This window comes from Balaenoptera borealis, assembly GCF_965194805.1.
Source record: "Balaenoptera borealis genome assembly, chromosome: 19".
NCBI classification, from domain to species: domain Eukaryota; kingdom Metazoa; phylum Chordata; class Mammalia; order Artiodactyla; family Balaenopteridae; genus Balaenoptera; species Balaenoptera borealis.
This window is the reverse complement of record NC_138878.1, coordinates 63,582,045-63,602,275: the sequence shown is the minus strand read 5'-3', so window position 1 is coordinate 63,602,275 and position 20,231 is coordinate 63,582,045. Positions and strand designations below refer to the sequence as shown.

At 51.5% G+C, this 20,231-nt stretch overlaps 3 protein-coding genes across 7 annotated transcripts in view; 2 read left to right on the top strand and 1 right to left on the bottom strand.

Moving 5' to 3' along the window:
- Nucleotides 1–1,702: 1,702 nt before the first annotated feature.
- On the bottom strand, nucleotides 1,703–9,527 carry LOC309616481 (cytoplasmic tRNA 2-thiolation protein 1-like). The gene is given in 4 exon segments (XM_082367098.1): nucleotides 1,703–3,541; nucleotides 4,983–5,527; nucleotides 6,899–6,930; nucleotides 6,932–9,527. Coding segments are annotated over 4 exon segments (1,371 nt in total). The 5' UTR covers nucleotides 7,127–9,527; the 3' UTR covers nucleotides 1,703–2,942.
- LOC309616485 (beta-1,4-galactosyltransferase 3-like) lies at nucleotides 3,424–19,866 on the top strand. Of its 5 annotated transcripts, none has more exons than XM_082367106.1 (8): nucleotides 3,424–3,562; nucleotides 6,137–6,225; nucleotides 6,853–6,950; nucleotides 17,736–17,780; nucleotides 17,863–18,050; nucleotides 18,606–18,728; nucleotides 18,842–19,040; nucleotides 19,524–19,866. In XM_082367106.1, the coding sequence occupies exons 4-8, from the start codon at nucleotides 17,766–17,768 to the stop codon at nucleotides 19,596–19,598; spliced, it is 600 nt and encodes a 199-aa protein (XP_082223232.1). In that variant the 5' UTR covers nucleotides 3,424–3,562; nucleotides 6,137–6,225; nucleotides 6,853–6,950; nucleotides 17,736–17,765; the 3' UTR covers nucleotides 19,599–19,866. The 5 variants fall into 5 exon arrangements, with proteins under 5 accessions (XP_082223232.1, XP_082223233.1, XP_082223229.1 ...); XM_082367107.1 differs by lacking the exon at nucleotides 19,524–19,866 and adding an exon at nucleotides 19,133–19,377 and having other exon boundaries at nucleotides 18,939–19,040; XM_082367103.1 differs by lacking the exon at nucleotides 19,524–19,866 and adding an exon at nucleotides 19,133–19,377.
- The window catches only part of LOC309616483 (sialic acid-binding Ig-like lectin 14), a 51,187-nt gene continuing 38,102 nt past the window's right edge, over nucleotides 7,147–20,231 (top strand). The window contains exon 1 of the mRNA XM_082367100.1: nucleotides 7,147–7,173. The gene's annotated coding sequence lies outside the window, so the exon portion shown is untranslated. The remainder of the gene's footprint in view (nucleotides 7,174–20,231) is intronic.

Below are 20,231 nucleotides of genomic sequence, written 5' to 3'. Positions count from 1 at the left end.
GTCAGGAAAAAGTAGTACTGGGGTAAGGAGAGGAAGCTTCGATAGATACCATAAAGAGGGGAGACTCTCTGAGGCTGGAGGAATTGTACAGAAGTTAGAACTCATTCTGAAGGTGCGAGTGCAGGGCTCATGGGAAACCTGAGAACGGACGGAGAGCCACATACAAATCCAGTGGCTTTCTGAACTGAAATTGACACCAGAAACCTGCAAACATCACACCCAATTCTGGGTTTGGACCCAGCACCCCAGTTCTCAGTTTCAGCCTCTGACCAGAAGGAGCCCCTTGCAGATGAGTTTGAGGTCAGCCATCCCTTCTTGAAGCTTCTTGTGTGATCAGGCCTGGGCTAAGAGCCAGGATTGAGAAGATTCCGTTTCAGGTAGGTCCTGTGCCCCCCACACTCCCCTGCTCTGAGAGAATTCGAGGAGAGCAGCGAGAGACCACAGTCCATCCATTTTCTGAAGGGGATGGAGATGGACACTTGCGGGAGGCAACATGAGTGGCGAGTGGGATGGAAGGAACCACCTTGACAGGTTATCATCAGACCTGGGATAAGAAGAGCTCAGCCTTCACTTCCCTGGTCATCACTGGGGAGAAGGGGAGCTCCTGAAAGAGGGAGGAGTGGAGGCAGCCCAATCCAGAAAGAGTCTCTGGATGACTGCTGCTTCTGAAGCTGCCCTTTATCTCCAGATAGAAGGAACTGATCTGGTGGTGTCAGGCATCCCAGACTTGCCCCATCCAAGCCCAAGCTGCTGCCACTTCCCTGGCTGCGAGTGTATAGGGGTAAGTGGTCTGCAACACGTGACTCTATGCAGGGTCCTTGGTCTCCACTTCGGGGTACAACTTGGAGAAGCACAAAGGGTAGGAGCTGCAGGTATAAAGATTGGGGACACTGTGTAGGACAAAGTGCTTCTTCATGCTCTGACGTTCTCTCATCCTGAAATTTCTAGGTTTACTCTAAAAGAGTCTACATCTTCTGATTTATGGAAGGGGCCAACATAGACCACGATCCTCCTATGCCCACAAACAGACCAGGTCAAAAGCTGCAAGGGAGGATCAAGGACCTTGGGCCTTTTCCATCTCTTTGAGGACCTCCACCTATGACTGCTCTGTGAGCAACAGGTGCCAGGATGGGGGCAAGCAGGACACTGGGAGATGGCATGAGGTTCATCCTAGTGTCATACTTTTCTGGGCTCTGGTTCTCTCCGTCCCTCCCCAGTGTTGACCCAGACACCTGACATCTATATCCTGGGGACCCTGGAATCTGGGCACAAGGGAATCCTGAGGGGGTAGGGCACCCAACAACTGGCAAGGGGTGTCTCTGAGTCACCCTCCCCCCAACACACATCTTATGGTCGTGAAGATGCAGAAGCTCTGCATCCTTGCACCTTCTCCACCGCAAGATGCTCAGGTGGATTCAGATCCACTTCATGGCGGCTGGTTCTGGGAAGGAGACATCCTCACCTAGATGGGAGGAATCAGGGAGGCTTCTGGGAGGTCCCTGGAGGATGTGAGCCAGAAAATGGGCAAGGAGGGCACTCCTGACAAGGGACCAGCCCAGCAACGCTCGGAGGTGGGACTGAGGACACCAGGTCTCCCCAGGGGTCAGGCAGGAAGTTTCTGAGCCTCACACCTGTCTGGACTGGCAGGAAAGCAACCCTGCAACCCAGAGCCCCCTGGTGGCCAAACTTTAATACGAACAACCAAGTCGGACACCATTTATTGAACGCTTTATCAAATACTCACAACAGTGCTCTTTTCTAGGAGGCTTTGATTCCATTTTCAGTGGAGGAAATAGAAGACCAGAGAGGTTAAGTCACTGACCCAGGCTCACCCAGCTTTGCCTCTAGAATCTTGAGGTCTGGGGAGCTCACCCAGCGGCTCCCCACCCATCACACAGAGATTGGGGGTAAGGACTAAATCCACTGTCTTGAGGAGCCCCAGGCAGACCTGGGTGAAAGCCCCTAGTTGGGGCTCCAGCAAGGTGACCTCAGGCTAGTTGGCCTCAGGTTGTAACAGGGAAGAGTCAAATCTGACAACATGTTGGATCTGTTTCTTTTACTTTAACCTTTGCTTTCCGCTGCTTTTGTTCACTAAAAGGATACTATCTATACATAATGGCCTGCCTCGGGGAACCCTGCCCCTCTGCCTGAAGGTTAAACCAAAGTGCCTTTGTTCAGGGAAACATCCGGACCCTGTCCACCTGTGGATGGATACAAGAAAGAAGAAATTAACACATCCCCTCCCCGAGGCTGGCTATTCCAGGTGATATTTACAAAATTTATGGCCTTTTCACTTTACTTCCTCATCTCCTCGCCCTCTCTGTGCAGTAAAAGAAACTGGCAACCAAACCCCATAAGATGCTTATTTTGAGACTTCAGTCCGCCATCTTCTTGGTCTGCCGGCTTTCCGAATAAAGTCGTTTCCTTGCCTCAACACTTCCTCTCCGATTTATTGGCCTGTGGTGCAGGAAGCAGAGCGAGCTTGGACTCAGTAACAAGGCTACAGCCAATGAAATCATGCTGGGGATAAAATGAGACGACCCAGCGCCCGCCCTGTGTACAGCGCTCACACAGAAGCATCACGATTGCTGTAACTGACGTGCCCATCAAGTTACATGGTTTTGCTTATCCTACTACAGGCAAACATGAAACCTCAGGCACACAGTAGGCGCTCAAGAAGGGTTAGGACTATCTGAGCACGCCCAGAACCCCACAGAGGTACAGGCAATCAGCCTCCTAATTCCCACTCGCTCAGGAATGTAAAGTTGTTTAGTTCTCTCCTCTCTGAGGCCCAGGAGTCCCCCAGACACCCAGGAGACCTCCGCAGCCCCAGGAGCCCAGAGCCCCAGCTTCTGCAGGATCACAGGTAAGGGGTTCCGACCCCTTCCCAACCTCACACCGAAGCCCGGCCTAAGGTAACTCGGGTTCCTTCACAGTGTCATTTACAGGCGGCCCCGCACTCCCACGTCGTCGGATCCCAGCGGAGAACCGGAGTCTCTAGAAGCCGGGGATGGGCTCCGAAGCCGGGGGTCCGGACGGCTGCGGCTCCCGCGGCGACCCGGCGGCCCCTCCTCGTCCAGCCCCCGGCGGCCCTTGCCGATGGCCAGGCGGGGCCGGCCGCGGTTCAGGCCGTCCAGGAGGGCGCAGGCCTGGCAGAGCGCGCGGCTGGCCAGCGCCCCGCAGCGGGAGCAGGCGCCGGGCGGCGGGGGCCGCGCGGCCGGGGCCAGCGCCAGGCGCTCGGCCGAGTGCACGAGGTCCAGCACCGCCGACGGCCGCGCCGCCTCCAGCAGCTTGAGCAGCTCGCGCGCGTGGCCGCGGAAGGCCTCGGGCGCGTACACGCACTCCTCGGAGAAGTAGTCCAGGCGGCGGAAGTGCGCGTACAGCACCACCTCCTTCTGCGAGGCCAGCTGCAGCGGGCGGCAGCGCGGCAGGGCGCCCCCCTCGCCCGGAGAGCCCAGGCCCCCGCCCCGCGCCAGCCGGCCCGCGTCGCCCCGCAGGAAGTTCATGAGCACCGTCTCCGCCATGTCGTCGGCGTTGTGTCCTGGGGGAGAGACGCGAGCCGGTGAAGAGGGGGCGCGGGGGCCGGCGGGTCCGCGGGAGGAGACCTCGCGGTACCGCGGGGCGGCCGGGGGGAGGCTGCGGGTGGACCCCGCGAGAAAGGAGAGGGGAACACACCAGGCTCCCGTGGAGCAACTTGGGGTGCCCTCATTTGCCCCCCTCGTATTGCAAACCAGGCTCTGTGCTCGGTGCCCTTTCAGGTAGTGAGTAAAACTGCTTTACGCTACAGATGTAATTTCAGTCTTAGTGAAAAGTGTACTTCAGACTGCACAGACATCAAAATGGTATTTGATGGAGATGCTCAAGTGGGCTGTTGACACAAGTGCCTCTGGGAATGCAGATTATGGTGTTTAGAAGGACCAGGGAGAAAGTAAGTGCATATTTACAGAACAGTCACCATAAATTTGAAGCTAAATCTCTACTTATTCTGCAACTTGTCATCTTATACTTGAGTCTGTAATAAAACACTGGTCTTAGGGCTTCTCAAGTCGGCCATACTTTTCCTCCTCAGGGTCTTTGCATAAGCTGTTTCCTCTGCTCAGAACCTCTCCCCACCCCCTTTTCGTTCTTCACCTAGTTACCCACTCGGCTTCAGGTCTCCGCTCACTCAGGAAACGCTTCCTTAATCCCCACGTTTCTCCCTTCACTAGGTCCTCCTGTGTCATTTTCCTTAGTGGCACAGGAAATAATTATAATCAGGTTATAATTACGTATGTGAGAAACGGACAGGAGCAGAGACTGTCTTGTGCATCATCATAACGGCAAACATTTATATGTTTACCGTTTCTCAGTGTCTTGTCTAAGTGCTTCATACGTAATTCCCATAATTCATCTAATTCCCAGTAACTCTAGGACCTAGATAGTATTAATATCCCCATTATATAAAAGAGGAAACCAAGGTTGGGTAGTTTGTTCTAGGCTATATAGCTTGCATCTGGCACACAATAAATGGTCAACAATTATTTAAGTAATGATTGGTACAGAGAAAGTGTTATCAAAGAGAAGCGAATAGAGAAAAGGACACAGTTGCGTTCATACTATAGATGGCTTCTCATGGGAGATGCCCCTTCATACCCCTCCTTTTGTGACAAGGGACACAAAGAATGTCATTAATAAAGTGCAGAGAACCACAGCCCTAGCCCCTAGAGAGTACCCTATCACCCCTCTATTTGCCAGTGTGTGTGTACAAAGATGATGGCAGTGACTCAAAAGCTTACCATGCCCATCCTAAGGACACGCACATACTATGAACCTTAAGTGTGCATGCACAGCTCCTCCTCCCTGTTTAGGCTCCAATTAGGATATGCGCAGTCTCCATTACCACCTCTGGGGCACGCGCCTCAGTGGCCTTACAGTGTCCGCCCATCGTCCGCGCATGCGCCCGTTCCTCCCACCGCGCCCCTCTGTGCCGCGCCTGCGCTCACCCGTCACGACGTGCGTGGCTCCCACGCGGCGCGCCCCTTCCTCTAGCGCCCGGCGGCGCAGCACCCCGCAGAAGGTGCAACAGGAGCGGCTGCGGCCGGAGCCGGCCGTGCTGCGGGCCACGGCGTCCATCGTCCAGCCCCCGAAGAGCTCTGCGTAGGCCACGACGGTGAGCGGGAGCTCCCAGCGCGCTGCCTGCCGCCGCACGGCCGCCAGCGCCGCGTCCCGGTAGCCGCCGATGCCCTCGTCCACGGCCACGAGGTGCAGCGAGATGGCGAGGCGCGGGGCCAGCTCGCGCAGCACGTGCGCCAGCACAGTGGAGTCCTTGCCGCCCGAGGCGCCCACGGCCACCACGGCGCCGGGCGGCAGCAGGCGGCCCGCCACCACCGTGTGCAGCACCTCGGCCTCGAAGGCGGCGCAGAAGCAGGTGCCGCACAGCGCCTGGCCCGAGCGCGGCCGGCGGAGGGCGGCTCGCGCCTTGCGGCAGGAGGCGCACTGCGGGGCGGGCATCGCGGGCTCCTGGCGAGGCGGGAGGGGTCGGCTTCTCCTGGATGGGTGGAGAGGGGAGGCGGGTTACACGTGGATTCCGGATTGCGGGGTCGTTGCCTCCTGGCGGGCTGCCTAGATAGTGCTCAGAGTAAACCCATTGTCTGGAACACTTTGCCCCCAGCACTGTGCAGGCCTGGCACCTTCAAGTCTCAGCTTAAGCTTTCATTCATTCGTTCAACAAATATCCACTCAGTGCCTCCAAAGTGCCCAACTGGTTAGGCACTGGGGACACAGCAGGAAGCAAAACAGGAAAGGTTGCAGGCACTAAGTTCTAGTGGAGGAGCCGACCCGAAATACTTTTCAGATATAAACAGTAATATGAGGGAACTATCCTCTGAGCTGAGGCCAGAAGGAAGAGAAGGAGTTAGGCATTAAATCAAGGTGGTAAGAATTTTCCGGATAGAGTTAATACCAAATGCAAAGGACCTGAAAGGGCAGGTCCTGTCTGTTCTCTTGGCTGGAAGGTGTGTTGATGGTTCAAGACTGGAGAGGGTCGGGGGCTTGGAGGTTGGCAGGGTGAGGAGCTTGGACTTTATTCTGAGTGAAATAGGAACCGTTGGATGGTTTTAAGCTGGGTAGTCACAGGATCTAATTTCTATTTTAACAGGATTCCTTGGGCTGCGTGTGAATAGAGGGGTGGAGAGTGGCAAGGACAGACATGGGCAGACCAGTGGGGAGGCTCCTGCAGTGATCCAGGTAAGCAGCAGTGGTAGCTCGGAGCAGAGTGGGGACAGTGGAATTGGAGAGAAGTGGTCAGATTCTGGATCGCTTCCGGAGACAGAGTAGATGGGACTCTGCCAAGTTTTGGGGGACGGCAGTGGATGAAACAGAGGACTCACGACAACTCCAACTTCTGTTTTGACTTGAGCACTTGTAAGGGTAGCGGGACCATTTAGTAAAGAGGTGGTGGGCGTTATGGAAGAATGGGGAAATATCGTAAGAGGAGTAAGTTTAGGGCAAAGAATCTGGAATTTCTTTTGGGCATGGTAAGATTTGAGGTCCTTTGCTCTGGAAGTCTTTCCAGAACTCTGGGCTGGGTCTGGCGCCTCCTCTGGGCTTCCACGGCCGTCTGACCCTCACCGAAGGCCAGCCCTGACCACTCTAAGGTTGTAATCGGGACAGAAGAGGGTGCGCGCACCCAGCTTGGGCGGCGGTGGGAACAAGGAGTGAGACCCGGCCGGCAGAGTACAAAGCGGGTCAGCAGGGACACCAGTGGCTTAGGGCACTCCCGCGTGGAGGGCCGCCGGGAGACCGGCTGTGGGGGGATCACGGAGGGGAATGCGTGGGAGAAAAATATGGAGACCGTTAACTTCTCCACTGCAGCGCGACCAAGGGCCGAGATCGACCCGCCGAGGCAGGAGGAACTCACCTGAGTAGAACCCGCGCCGGACGGTCCAGGCTCAGAGAAAACGCGGAAGCAGGTAAAATAACTACGACTCCCAGAAGGCTTTGGGTCAACCCGCGAATGACTCCCAGGTGCCCGTGCGGCGGTTCGGCCTGGAGCGCTTACGGCTCTCAGACAAGCTGGGCCTACAACTCCCGGCGATCCTCGCGGCGGTGTCTTTCGCTCCCGCCTACGGCTCCCAGAGTGGTCCATGCCAGTGCGGTTCGATTTCCGAGTGCGCCTGCGCAGGAGCTGGTGAGGTGTGTGATTTGGGTGATGCCCTGCGTTGCGCGGTGTGGTTTATTTCAAAGATGGATGTTTTTCAGATTTTCTGCTCTTGTGGGAGCATGGTAGAGTTTGTGGTGGGGGTGGAGAGGCGTCAGGGCGGGATACGAAGGGGATAGGGGTGCGAAAGGGAGAGGTAGAGAGGGCGGTGGACCGATTCCAAGGATCGGGATACAGTTTGGGTTCTTGCGCGCGCCCCCACTGACGGGAGAGCGGGTGTGCGCCCCGGCTGAGGACCGCCGCCGTGCGGGCTGGGGGCGTTATGCTTGCGCGGAGCCGAAAGGTAGTGGTTTGCGGTTCTCTACGCGGGTTCGGGGCATAAACGCGGTGAGCAGATATGCGCGCACCTGGGTCAGGGGCCAGTGCTCACGCCTCCTGCCTGGTGGAGTTGAAGGCAGAGGTCGGGATGGAGGGCAGGTGAGACCCGGAAGACGGAGGGTTCCCCGGGGAACAAGTCCTCCCAAACCAAAAAACGGAGCACCTTCCCAAGAGTCAACCGGAGCCCTGATCCCCAGGTCCAAGCTTTCAGCCCCCTAATTGCCGCCTCTCCTGCATGTTATATTCTGAGATCCTTTTGTCTCTACTCCTATGAAGCCTTTGAGAGGGTAATGATGGGGGACATTTGGGAGTCTGAACCTATTTGTTGAAGCTTGGTCATCGGGTTCATTCATTTGTTAATCATTTCCTGAGGCTTTCTGTGTGCCAGGTCCTATTCTCTGGGACACAGGTGTACCAGGCCTGGTTGGGGAGATAAGGATGGCACAGCTTGATGTGGAGGTTCCAGATGTCAGGGGCTGCAGGAGCCCAGAGATAACAGGTGCTGCTAACCAGGGCATGGGGGGTGGGGGGCACTTAATAAGGAGTTAGCATGTGCCAGACACCGGTGCTCTGCACTTCCCTTGCACCATCTCAAGTTCCTCGTGTGTAAAATGGGGATGATGATCATAGTACCTGCCTCACAGAGTGTGTGTGAAAATAAATGAGTTCACAGCAAAGTGTTTATTGACCAAACCATAAACTTTTATCATTTTCGTGTCATTTAAGTCTCATAACCAGGCATGGCTGCCTTTTCTGGGGGGCTAGGCCTAAGTTTTCTTTTAAAGCAAGCCGTGAGTTGGGAATTTCAAAATTTCAGGCAACCTACAGATAATCTAAGGCAGTTCTCAGTTGGGTGTCAGTTTATCCCCAAGAGAACATTTGGCAATGTGTGGAGACATTTTTGGTTGCCGCGACTGGGGTGCGAGGGGAAGGGTGTGACTGGTGTCAGGCAGGCAGCGGCCAGGGATGCTGGTAAACATACTCTGCACAGGATAGCCTCCCACAGCGAAGAATCACCCGGGCCCCGAATAACAGTAGTGCCGAGGCTGAGGGGCCCTGGCTTAAGTGGTATTCTGCTGTGCCTGGTTTTCTACCCCCAAATTAGTATACATTCAGGTGTTGCTGTGTTTTAGCCCCTCGCTATGAAAGTTTCTTTAAGTATTTAAGCGGATCTCCACACCCCTCACATATTGAGTGAGAAGTTAGTTAAAAAAAAAAAAAAAAAAAAAAAAGTTCGTCTTAAACTGGGCTTCAGTGAAAAAAAAAAGAGGATGTGAAAGCCAGCCTGCCCTCATGACTCCTGTGCCACTTGCTTAGTCGTGTGACCTTGAGTAGGTGTCTTAACCTTTCTGGGCTTCCTCTGTTCAGGGGATAATAAGAGCAGCTGTTGGAGGAACTAGATGATTTCATACGTGTAAAGCATTCAGGACAGGGCTTGGTGCTTAGGAAGAGCTGTGAAAAAAGTGCAGGGTAGTGTTCTGGTTCCTTATGTCACTCCCCTGGGGCAGCAGTGGTAACACGTTAGCTTAGTTTCTAAGGGGAAAGACTGAGTTGGTGTCCGGGGCTTCTGGAGAGGGCGGATTACTGTCTGCAGCTGCTTGTCGATTACAGGGTAAAGATTGAGTCCCTCAGCCTGGTGTGTGTGACCTGGCCCCTGATGACTTTCCAGCCTCATCTCTCACACCTGCACCTCGGGCAGGTCCCCACCTTTGCTGGAGAAATCACTTTTTCTGCCGGGTGTTTGCACACTCTCTCTCCCCTTCCCGAAGACCTTCCGTCCCTCACTCCTCCTCCCCCGCCACACTGACTCCTGTTCCTACTCCAGGTAGCCACTTGGATGTACTTCCCCCAGGAAGTGCACAGGATCCCTTCTCCCCCGCCTTGGATTAAAAAGCCACCTCTGGGCTCCCACGCCCCTGGTCCCTTACTTTGTCAGAGGCCCTGTCACCTTGGGCTGTGGCTGTCTCTGTTTCAGCATCTCTTTGGGTTGGCTGCTTTTTCTTTCTTTTTTTTTTTTTTTAAATTTATTACTTTATTTATTTTTGGCTGCATTGGGTGTTTGTTGCTGCATGTGGGCTTTCTCTAGTTGCAGCGAGAGGGGACTACTCTTCTTTGCGGTGCGCGGGCTTCTCATTGCGGTGGCTTCTCTTGCTGCGGAGCATGGGCTCTAGGCGCGCGGGCTTCAGTAGTTGTGGCTCGCGGGCTCTAGAGCGCAGGCTCGGTAGTTGTGGTGCTCGGGCTTAGTTGCTCCACGGCATGTGGGGTCTTCCCGGACCAGGACTCAAACCCATGTCCCCTGCGTTGGCAGGCGGATTCTTAACCACTGCGCCACCAGGGAAGCCCCAGAAATATGTTTTTTAATATGTTTTGCTGTAGAAAAAATAGGAACAAGCAGAATTTTCTCTAGCACCAAGAGAGTTAAGAAGAAAAAAGATGTTATATGCTATATACACGAGATCTGCATGTAATGAATAGGCTCAGAAAGTGAAAGTAAAGGGTGGGAAAAGATATACCAGGAAAAGAACTCAAAGAAATCTTTTAGCCACATTAACCACCAACCAAAACAGATTTTGAGTCAGAAAGCACTGTCAGTGATAAAATGTCATCACAGATGAAAAAGGAACAACCGGGATGATGAAACAGTTCTAAACTGGGATGCACATAACAGCATAGTCCCAGAAGAAATAAAACTAAAGTTAACAGGACGACAGGAAGAAATTGACACATTCCAGAAGCACTGTGACATTTTATTACGTCTCTCAGTAATTAATCAAGTAGACGACAAACAATAAAGCTCTGGAAAATTTGAACAAGACCACTAACCAGCTTGAACTCATGGACAGAAATGGAACCCAGTGATGTGAGCATATAGGTTTTTGCCAGGCACACAGGAACTATGTACAGATGTCTGAGGTGTGGCTGTTCAGAATGGTACCCATTGGGCCACATGTGGCTAATGAGTATTTGAACTGTGGATAGTCTGATTTGAGCTGTGCTGAAAATGTAAATACATACCAGATGAGAAGACTTTATGTGAAAAAAAAATGTGGAATATCTCACTAAATGTTTTATCTTGATTACATGTTGAAATGGTAATATTTTTTATACATTGGGTTAAGTGTAATATTAAAAATTAATTGTACTTGTTTATTTTTACTCTATAAATGTGGCTAGTAGGAAATTTTAAATTACATCTGTGACCTGTATTATGTTGGATAGCCCTGTTCTGGACTACATGTAAGTCTTAGCAAATAGCAAAGTCACTCTGCTCTACTCCCCAAGACAAGGGACCTTAACCAAGAAGTTTAATATGTGTACTTATGATCCAGTAAATGAATTTTCCCGTTAGCCTCTGTTTTACGATTTAGGAAATGGCTAAGACAATTTTTCATAAGTCTTGAAACTAGCTAAGACGTAATAAGTCTGAGTGTGTGTGTGTGTGTGTGTGTGTGTGTGTGGGCATATATTATAGTCATCTTAAAACACTTTTGCTTGGGAGACCCCAAAACCATTCTGAAAAGCTTTGTACCACCACCTCACTCATTTTAAGTTGATACCTGAAATTTTTCAACATTAACAAGTGTTTGTTTTTGTTACTCACAGGTAGAAACCACACATTTTATAAGGTGACATGAGATGAGGGTAGGCTGTTCATGGAATAAATATTTCGTGACATGACTCATATAAGTTTTAATTATCTTAGAGAATAATGTGCACCAGTTCTAACCAGTTTACCTGGGTATTGTATTCAGTGTAACTTGAAAAATTTGTCCCTGAAAACATTCCAGTTAAATTTTTTAAAAAATTAGCTTCACCAACTTATAATACTTTTGGTTGTTCTAAACACAGAACATTCCAACGTGAGCCAAGCTTCACCTTCATCAAAATGAGTAGACTAGAAGTACACGCCACTGCCCAAGGAGTTTTGTGTGTATACCCCACTTGGAGACCTCTACTTTGTTAGATAAAAAAGCTTCCATATCCCCAAAGACATTTCTTACCTCCTTGGAGGTCAGGAAGTTTAGGGATTGCCTTAGGGCAAAAAGCACAATCTGATCTGGGGCATGTATATCTGAGCCTAACAGATGCAGGCAGAAAGATATTTTCTTGACTGAAAAAAATGGCTTTCATTCTTAAAGAAGACATGTTACTAATGTGAGATTTTCTTTGGAAAGAGGGGCTTCTCGATGGTTTGCTTTCCACACCTTCCCTCTTGCCTACAAATGAAAGTATAAGATTATTAGACCAAACAGTACCGTGTCAGCTGGAAAATGTGGGTGTACACTTTACTAATTTGAATCATGTACCCTGCATGAACATTGCTGCTGGTTTAAGACATCAGAATTTTTTCCTGAAATCTTACATAACTTTGAGAAACAAAACATAAAATTGATTTTATCATACCCGGTTTACCTTTCAATGGTAGTGAGATGGAATCTTTTCTGTTTTTTGAGGAAGTAATAAGAACACACCTTTGTGCTGCCACAACTATAGTCACATGATAATACTGCCAAATTCTTTTTTTAAATTTTTTCTTTTTTAATTTATTTATTTATTTATTTTTGGCTGTGTTGGGTCTTCCTTTCTGTGCGAGGGCTTTCTCTAGTTGCGGCAAGTGGGGGCCACCCTTCATCGCGGTGCGCGGGTCTCTCACTGTCGCGGCCTCTCTTGTTGCGGAGCACAGGCTCCAGACGCGCAGGCTCAGTAGTTGTGGCTCACGGGCCCAGGTGCTCCGCGGCATGTGGGATCCTCCCAGACCAGAGCTCGAACCCATGTCCCCTGCATTGGCAGGCAGATTCTCAACCACTGCGCCACCAGGGAAGCCCTTAAATTTTTTTTTAATTGAAGTATAGTTGATTTACAGTGTTGTGTCAATCTCTGCTGCACAGCAAAGTGACTCAGTTATACACATATAGACATTCTCTTTTTATATATATGTTTTTCCATTATGGTTTATCATAGGATATTGAATATAGTTCCCTGTGCTATACAGTAGGACCTTGTTGTTTATGCATCCTATATATGATAGTTTATATCTGCTAATACCATATGCTATCACTTAAATGTGGAATCTAAAATGTGACACAAATAAATCTATCTACAAAGCAGAAACAGACTCACAGACATACTGAGGACTAGGAGTTTGGGATTAGCAAATTCTTTTTTTTTTAATCATTGTTTATAATTAAACTTTCATCATCAAGAGCCCCAAATATAGTAGCACTGTGTAGCACTAAATCATAATCCCTGTGGATACAATAGAGATTAATTATAAAACCAGGAGTAAGAAAACAATCATGTGAAATCTACGTAACTCTCAGGCTCTAAAAGTGCCTCTCATGTATCCTGTGGAATCCGAGGGGTCATTTTTACTGGGTTTTCCAAGAGACAGACCACACTTTCAATAGCAGCAGGCTTTCCCATCCCAGCATGAGGAGGAGGACATCTGGGAACGTGAGTCTGGCTGTCTGAACTCTGTAACCAACATGATGTGTAACTAACACACTTGCTCTGTTGGTGGCTTCCCGGAAACCACTGATGCATCCACTCCTGCATGAAGAATCATGCTCCTGAGAGGACATACCCCACCTGAGACTCTTCGCTCCTCCAAGCTCACTGACCCCCCTGCCTCGGAACGGGAAATGTCACCATCGAGGCTTTGTTGGCACCTCCTGTTCACAGAGCAGCTGGACACTGGCCCGTGTGGCATGATTCAGGCGTGGGCCACACCCGCAGCATTCCCAGCTGGGACATAGGGATTGTTATGAGCCCTGCTCTTTTCATCCCAGCAAACACGTCCATAAGTTGCTGCTGGGCCAACTCTACCAGGGTGTTTCAAAGACTGGTCTTGGTCCCTGAAGGACAGCACCAAATCGGGCTGAAGTTCCTGAGTTGTTTTTGACTATTGATTACTTTCTGTGTGTGAGCAGGGTGCATTTCCACCATACATGTGGGGTCTAGTTCTTCTCGTTTTGCCTAAAGGACGGCTGTCTAATTCTAGATGTGCCACTCAAAAAGCCTGGATGGTATTCTCTGAAACAGCGCTCCTTTGAAACCTGCCTTTCCAGCTGAAAGGCTGGGAGAAACTCTACCTTATGCCTATCCCACAACAGAATCTGCTACCGAGATTGGATTCTTATTTCCTTAATGCTCTTGTTTCCTTAAGTTGGAGGATTGTCTATCCCTGATCACATTCTGTCTTGCCCCACATTTGAGACTTGGTCCTGAGCCTGCTTCTGTAACGAGATCGTTTTCTAGTTCATCTAAAAGTATACTTGCCAGTTCAGTGACAAGGACATCAGCCTGTATGTAACTTTTCCGTGCCTTTCGATTAGCTCGTTGATGCATCTATTCATATTCTTCACCTTTGGCTTCAGAATGATCACGGGGACCAGCATGGACCAATGCAAATCCTACCCGTTTCTGTTCACGGGACCCATTTGCTTCCAGCTGAAAGGTGTCCCCTGGGATGAACCTGGGGAGCAGAACTTCTGATCCCATTTCATTCTCTACCATCTTTCCGCAAGATCCCCACTTTCCACTTCTCTCCAAGTGTAAGTTCAAAACAGGATTCGTCATCCATCAGCTGGGAGCCCTTGAAACACAGAAAGGAAAGGGGAAAAAAAACCCAGGATTTGTTCTTCATGCTACAGCCAGAGGGAAGCCTTCAGGGTCCATGAATCAGTCCCTGTCATCAGTGAGTCTTTGGAAGAGCAGGAAATGAGAACACTCCCCAGTCCTCCTTAGGAACCAGTGCTGACAGCGACCCAGGTCTCAAGGCCAAGAAGTGTCTTTGGGGAAAGAGAGAGAGGTGGGGGGTGGGGGAGAGGGAGGAAGAAGGGAAGCGGAGGGAGGGAGGGAGGGAGGAACAAAGAGACCAAGGCATTCCTCCCCGCTGGGTCACCCTACATTGCTGAAGAACATACCACATTGCCTGTAGAGCAGTTTTGCAACCTCAGTACTTGATATCCTTGGTTTTACGGGGTGTGGGTGGGGCCATCTTGTAAACCGTAAGATATTCAGGGGCATCCCTGGCCTCTACTAGCCCACCAGATGCCAGCAGCACCCCCCCCCACCATTTGTGACAATCAAAAATGTCTCTAGACATTGCCAGATGTCCTCTGGGTGGGGACAGAAACTTCCCCAGTTGTGAACTCTCGCTCCAGAGCGATCTTTTATATATGTGAACCAGATCACACCTCTCTCCTGCTCCCTCACCGTGACCTGGAAGAGCCTTTCTTTTTTTCTTTTCTTAAAAATTAAATTTAATTAATTAATTTTTTTGGCTGCGTTGGGTCTTCGTTGCTGTGCGTGAGCTTTCTCTAGTTGTGGCAGGCGGGGACTACTCTTCATTGTGGTGCACAGGCTTCTCATTGTGGTGGCTTCTCTTGTTGTGGAGCACAGGCTCTAGGCACGTGGGCTTCAGTAGTTGTGGCACGCGGGCTCAGTAGTTGTGGCACACAGGCTCTAGGCGCACAGACTTCAGTAGTTGTGGCGTGTGGGCTCAGTAGTTGTGGCTCACGGGCTCCAGAGCACAGGCTCAGTAGTTGTGGCACATGGGCTTAGTTGCTCCGTGGCATGTGGGATCTTCCCGGACCAGGGCTCGAACCCGTGTCCCCTGCATTGGCAGGCAGATTCTGCCTGCGCCAACAGGGAAGACCACGGAAGAGACTTTCTGATCTAGCTTCAGTCCCCTGCCACTCTGATCTCTTATCTACCACTCTTTCTGTATTCTCCCCCTTCCTGCCTCAGGGCCTTTACACTTGCTGTTCCCTCTGCCAGAGACACTTCCCATGGCCGCCTCTGCCCCGTCTTCCAGGGCTCAGTTAAATGTTGCCTCGCCAGCCACCAGGGCTAAGATAAGGGCATGTTGGATAAGCGATATTGTTTTGGCCATCTTGGGAAAAAAATATGGTCTGCTGCTGAAAGAAGAGGCACAGCTGGGGGCGAGTGAGTGGACGGTGAAGCCCTCAGTGAGAGCGGGAACTGAGAAGGAGGCTGGTCTGAGACGTAGGGAGAGTGGGTGGCCTGAGAACCGCCCAGGAGGAGACATTTGGGAGGCAGGTTGGGGTTGGAGCTCAGGAGACAGATTGAGGACCATCAGGGCCCAAAGGAAGAAAAGCAACAGGAGGTGATGAGCTTGCTGAGGGAGGGACAAGAGAAGCATGGGAGCCAGGGGAGAGATGAGGGGAGGAACACAGAAGAAGGTACGGAGAGGTGAAGGGAAACCCAGGAGGGCAGGACATTTTTGAGCCAACTGGGCCCAGCTCAGAGCCCTTCGGACTGGTATGTTAGTTTGCTAGGGCTGGCATAACAAAGTACCACAAACTGGGTGGCTTAAAACAGCAGAAATTTATTCCCTCACAGTTCTGGAGGCCAAAAGTCTGAAATCAAGGTGTTGTCAACGGTCGGTTCCTTCTGGAAGCTCTGAGAGACACCATCCTGTGCCTCTGTCCTAGCTTCTGGTGGTTGCTGGCAGTCCTGGGCTTGGAGGAGCATCACTTTAATTTCTGCCTCTGTGGCCACTTACTTTCTGTCTGGTTCTGTGCACGGCCTTCTTATAAGGACCCCAGTCATTGGATTTAGGGCCCACCGTCAACCAGTATGACCGCACTTCAACCAATTATATCCGCAAAGCCCTTATTTTCAAATAAGGTCACATACTGGAGTTCCAGGTGGATATGAATTTGTGGGGGGTGTGATTTAACCCAATACAACTGGGTGGTGGGGTGTCTGGGGTGGGTCCCTGACCATCCCTGGCCTCTGCCTCTCTCAGGTGGGCCCTTGAAGGTGATGATCCCAGACAACCTGACGATGGCGCAGGTGGTGGAAAAGAACGCCCTGGTGGAGCTGGGAGGCCAGTACTGGCCACCTGACTGCTGGACACAGCACCACACGGCGGTAGTGGTGCCCTACGGGCAAGCCCAGCACCTGCAGCACCTGCTCCTGCACCTGCACCCCTTCCTGCAGCACCAGCCACTGCACTATGCCATCTATGTGGTGAACCAGGTGCGGCAGGAATGGGGAGGGGCAGGGGCAAGAGGGCAGAGGGGTCTGAGCCTGGCCTTGGAGCGTCAGGGCTGGAGTTGTCAGTCTCTGAGCTGAGAGCATCTGGGCCAGAGAGTATCCAGGGGGCAGGATTGATGAGTCAAGAAGAACTTGCACTGGGGGAAACCAGAACCAAAGGCTATAGGTTTGGTCTAGACTGGCTGAGTCTGGGATCAGCTTGAATAGCTGTCTGAGGGAAGGGCTCAATCCCAGTGAATCTGGGTCTCTCTGAGACCAGGGCTGGTCAGATTGGGCAGTTAACCTAAGGGGTAAATTAAAGCACTGGGTTTGGGGTCTGTTAGATGCCTGTTTGAATCTTGGCCTTGTTCATTATTACCTGTGTGATCTGAGGTTGGGACCGATCATCCACCTATCCATCCATCGATCCATTTATCCATCCATTCATTCAGCACACTGTTACTCAGTATAACTATGTATAAACTTGGGGCATTTATGCTCTGTGCCACTGTTTTCTCATTCATGAGACAAAGATTCATTGAGTTAATGAGTATAAAGCAGTGAAGCCAATGCCTGGCACATAGTAGGTGCTCAGTAAGTGATAGTGATAATGATGGTGGTGATTATGATGGTGATGGTGGTGTTGATGGTGGTGACTGTGGTAATGATGGTGATCGTTAAGATGCTGCTGATGACAGTGATGATGATGGTGGTGATGATAGTGATGATGGTGGTGATGGTCATGATGATGTTGGTAATAGTGATGATGGAGGTTAGGTGACTGTTGGTGATGTTGAAGATGATGAAGATAGTGATAGTGATGATGGTGGTGATGCTGATGATGAACATCACGGTAATCATAAGTGATGATGGTTATGGTTAGGATGGTGATAAAGAAGATGATGATGAAGAAGGAAGAAGAGGAGGAGGAGAGGCAAACCCTATCCTGGGCATCAGACCTAGTCTTTATCTAGTAGGAGTAGAAATAGAGACACAGGTGGTCCCCAATCACTCCTGACCTCTGCCTCCCTCCGATGGCCTCTGGAAGGTGATGATCCTTGAGAACCTTGAAGATGGCCAAGGAGGGAGAGCTGAGAGGCTAAAGATACTGACTCTGACCAGGATGGGGGTGGGGATCCAAGAAAAGTTTCTCAGGGGAGGTCACCTTTGAACTGCACCTTCCTGGACAAGTCTGGGTTTTCCATCTCCACAGTGGGAATAAGAAGGGGTTCCAGGCAGGAGAATGGCACTTGACAAGGTGAGAGAGGACAGGCCTGGCAGGTGGCGGGGACACCACTGCCTGCGGTGAGGGCAGCGCCGAGCATCTTCGTCCACCCCAGGTGAACAACACCGCCTTCAACCGGGGCAAGCTTCACAGCATGGGGTTCTGGGAGGCCGTGCAGGAGGAGGGCCGGGACTGTGTCTCCTTCCACGATGTGAACCTCCTCCCCAAGGACGATCGCAACCCCTACATCTGTGACATCTTCCCTGCCCACGTGTCTGTGGCCATTGACAGCTTCAAGTACACGTAGGTGGAGGGAGGGGACCTCCTGTGGGAGACTCTGGGCCAGGCCCCCAGTTCCCTGGGCCTTGCCCCGCCTCTCTGTGTAGTCCAGGCCCTGATCCCTGGTGCTGAGGGTGCAGAGGATGATGGGGCCTGGGGAAAGGCCTTGTAGACGGTGAAGAACCTTCCTCCTGGGTGTGGGTGTCAAATGGGAGTGGGATTGGCTATCAGTGGGGGAATCAGGATGCACTTAGTAAAGCAGTAGGCAGAGAGGTTGCACCAGAGGTCAGAGAAGGAGAAGTTATAAAAGGAGGGACCCTTAATGGGGTCACAAGAATGGCCTGTCAGATGATTCAGGGAGGGGATCTCCCGGGGTCACGTGAGGGGCCATCTCAAGGGTCAGGGGAAGGGCTGCCCCAGAATCAGGCATGGAGACATCCTAGGGGTCAGGGGAGAGGTTCCCATGGGGGTGAGTGGAGAAGGGCTAACCCAGAAGTCAACCTTGTGATCCTGGCCAGGAAAGGGCCAGGGACCGTTCCCTGAAATTCTCTGTGCTTCCAACTCTCCCTGCCTCTGCAGGCTGCCCTACCGGGGCTACCTTGGAGGGGTGTTTGCCCTGCGCCGCCTTCACTACGTCAGGATCCATGGCTTCCCCAACACATACTGGGGCTGGGATCGGGAGGATGATGACGTCACTTCCAGGTAGGGGGCCCTGCTCTAGGGAGCCTAGCACAGGGGGCGGCAGGTCCCTCCATGGTGTGGCGGACACAGGCTGCCCTAGACTGAGAGGGGACACGAGCTATGTCGGATTGCAGGAGACGCAAGCCACTCTGGCCTGAGGGGCCGGGTGTGGCGTGGGGACTCTTATCAGAGGAGACAGGCATCTGGCCTCCCTGCCCTCTCCCCTGTAAGGCTGAAACTCAGTGGGATGCTCCTCTTACGGCCCCATCTGCTCTTTGGCTGCTACCGTATGCTGGAGGGGCAGGACTGCAGCCAAAAGCAGAGCCCCCAGAGGTGAGTCATGGTTGGGGGCGGGGGTAGCCAGTCCTGGGCCTGTTCCCGAGCCCTCGGCTCACACGGCCTGCCCCTCCTGCCCCTCCTCCTAGTCCTGGCCTTCTGGCCCGGATCCGTCGCAAGTGGCGGCACGATGGCATGAACTCGCTGGGATGCAGGCTGCTCTCCAAGGAGCTGCAGCCCCTCTACACCAGCCTCACTGTGGACATCAGCCTCTCAGCCCCAGGAGCCCTGGTGCCAGGCTGAGGGGTATCTAGAGGCTGGAACAGAATCCCTGAGACCGGGGCTGAAGGGCACCCATCGCACCTGGTTTCATATTAAAGGAGGCTTTATTTTACTTGCTTCTCCTCTCTGCCATCCCTAACCCCCATCCTTTCATTTCCATTCACTTGGTCACACAGGGCCCTACTCAAATTCACCAAGGTCTGGTTCTCTCCACGCAGTTAAAAGTTAAGGCTTATTTACCCATTTATTTCTCACAAGGACTCGTGGGGTAGCACTACTGTCATCTTGCTTTTGAAAACCAGGACAGATGAGTTAAATATCTTGCCTGATTGATGTAGAAGCAAGTACAGAAACCTGACTCCTGGGCCTGTCCATTTACAGATTATGCTATTCTGCTGCTTTCTTGTAGCAAAAAAGGTGGGGGAAAGAATGAATAATAAAAAATGTGAGGATGGTTGAATAAATTACAGCATGTCCACATACTGATAGAATACTAATGTAGTCACTGAACAGCTGTATTGTAGCGTGAAAAGAACAAGTGCACACGTGTATATGATATGGTCTGATATTTATAAAACAAAGGGAAGAGTACCTATATAGGTGTATGCTTATGAGCATAGTAATGAGTGTGTGTGGATAACAAGTGTTGGCAGACTTCTGTAAGGGCCGGAGAGTAAATACTTTCAGTTTGCAGGCCATACAGCCTTTGCCGTGACTACTCAGCTCTGCCACTGGAGCACAAAAGCAGCCACAGACAATACATAAACAAATGAACATGGCTGTGTTCCAATAAAACTTTATTTAAAAAACACAGGTGGCCAACCAGATTTGGCTGATGGCCAGTTTGCTGACTCTTGGCGTAAATGATTAGGAGCGTGTATAAAAATACGAAGGAGTCCATAGACCAAAAGTTTCACCATAGATGGTGGAGGTGGAAAGAGGAGGGTAGAGCTGAACTAATCATGA

Excerpts from the sequence above, each read along its gene's own strand:
- LOC309616485 (XM_082367103.1), top strand. Across the intron at positions 18,729-18,841 it reads GATGATGACGTCACTTCCAG|GAGACGCAAGCCACTCTGGC; the intron begins GTAGGGGGCCCT and ends GTCGGATTGCAG. Across the intron at positions 19,041-19,132 it reads CAAAAGCAGAGCCCCCAGAG|TCCTGGCCTTCTGGCCCGGA; the intron begins GTGAGTCATGGT and ends CCCTCCTCCTAG.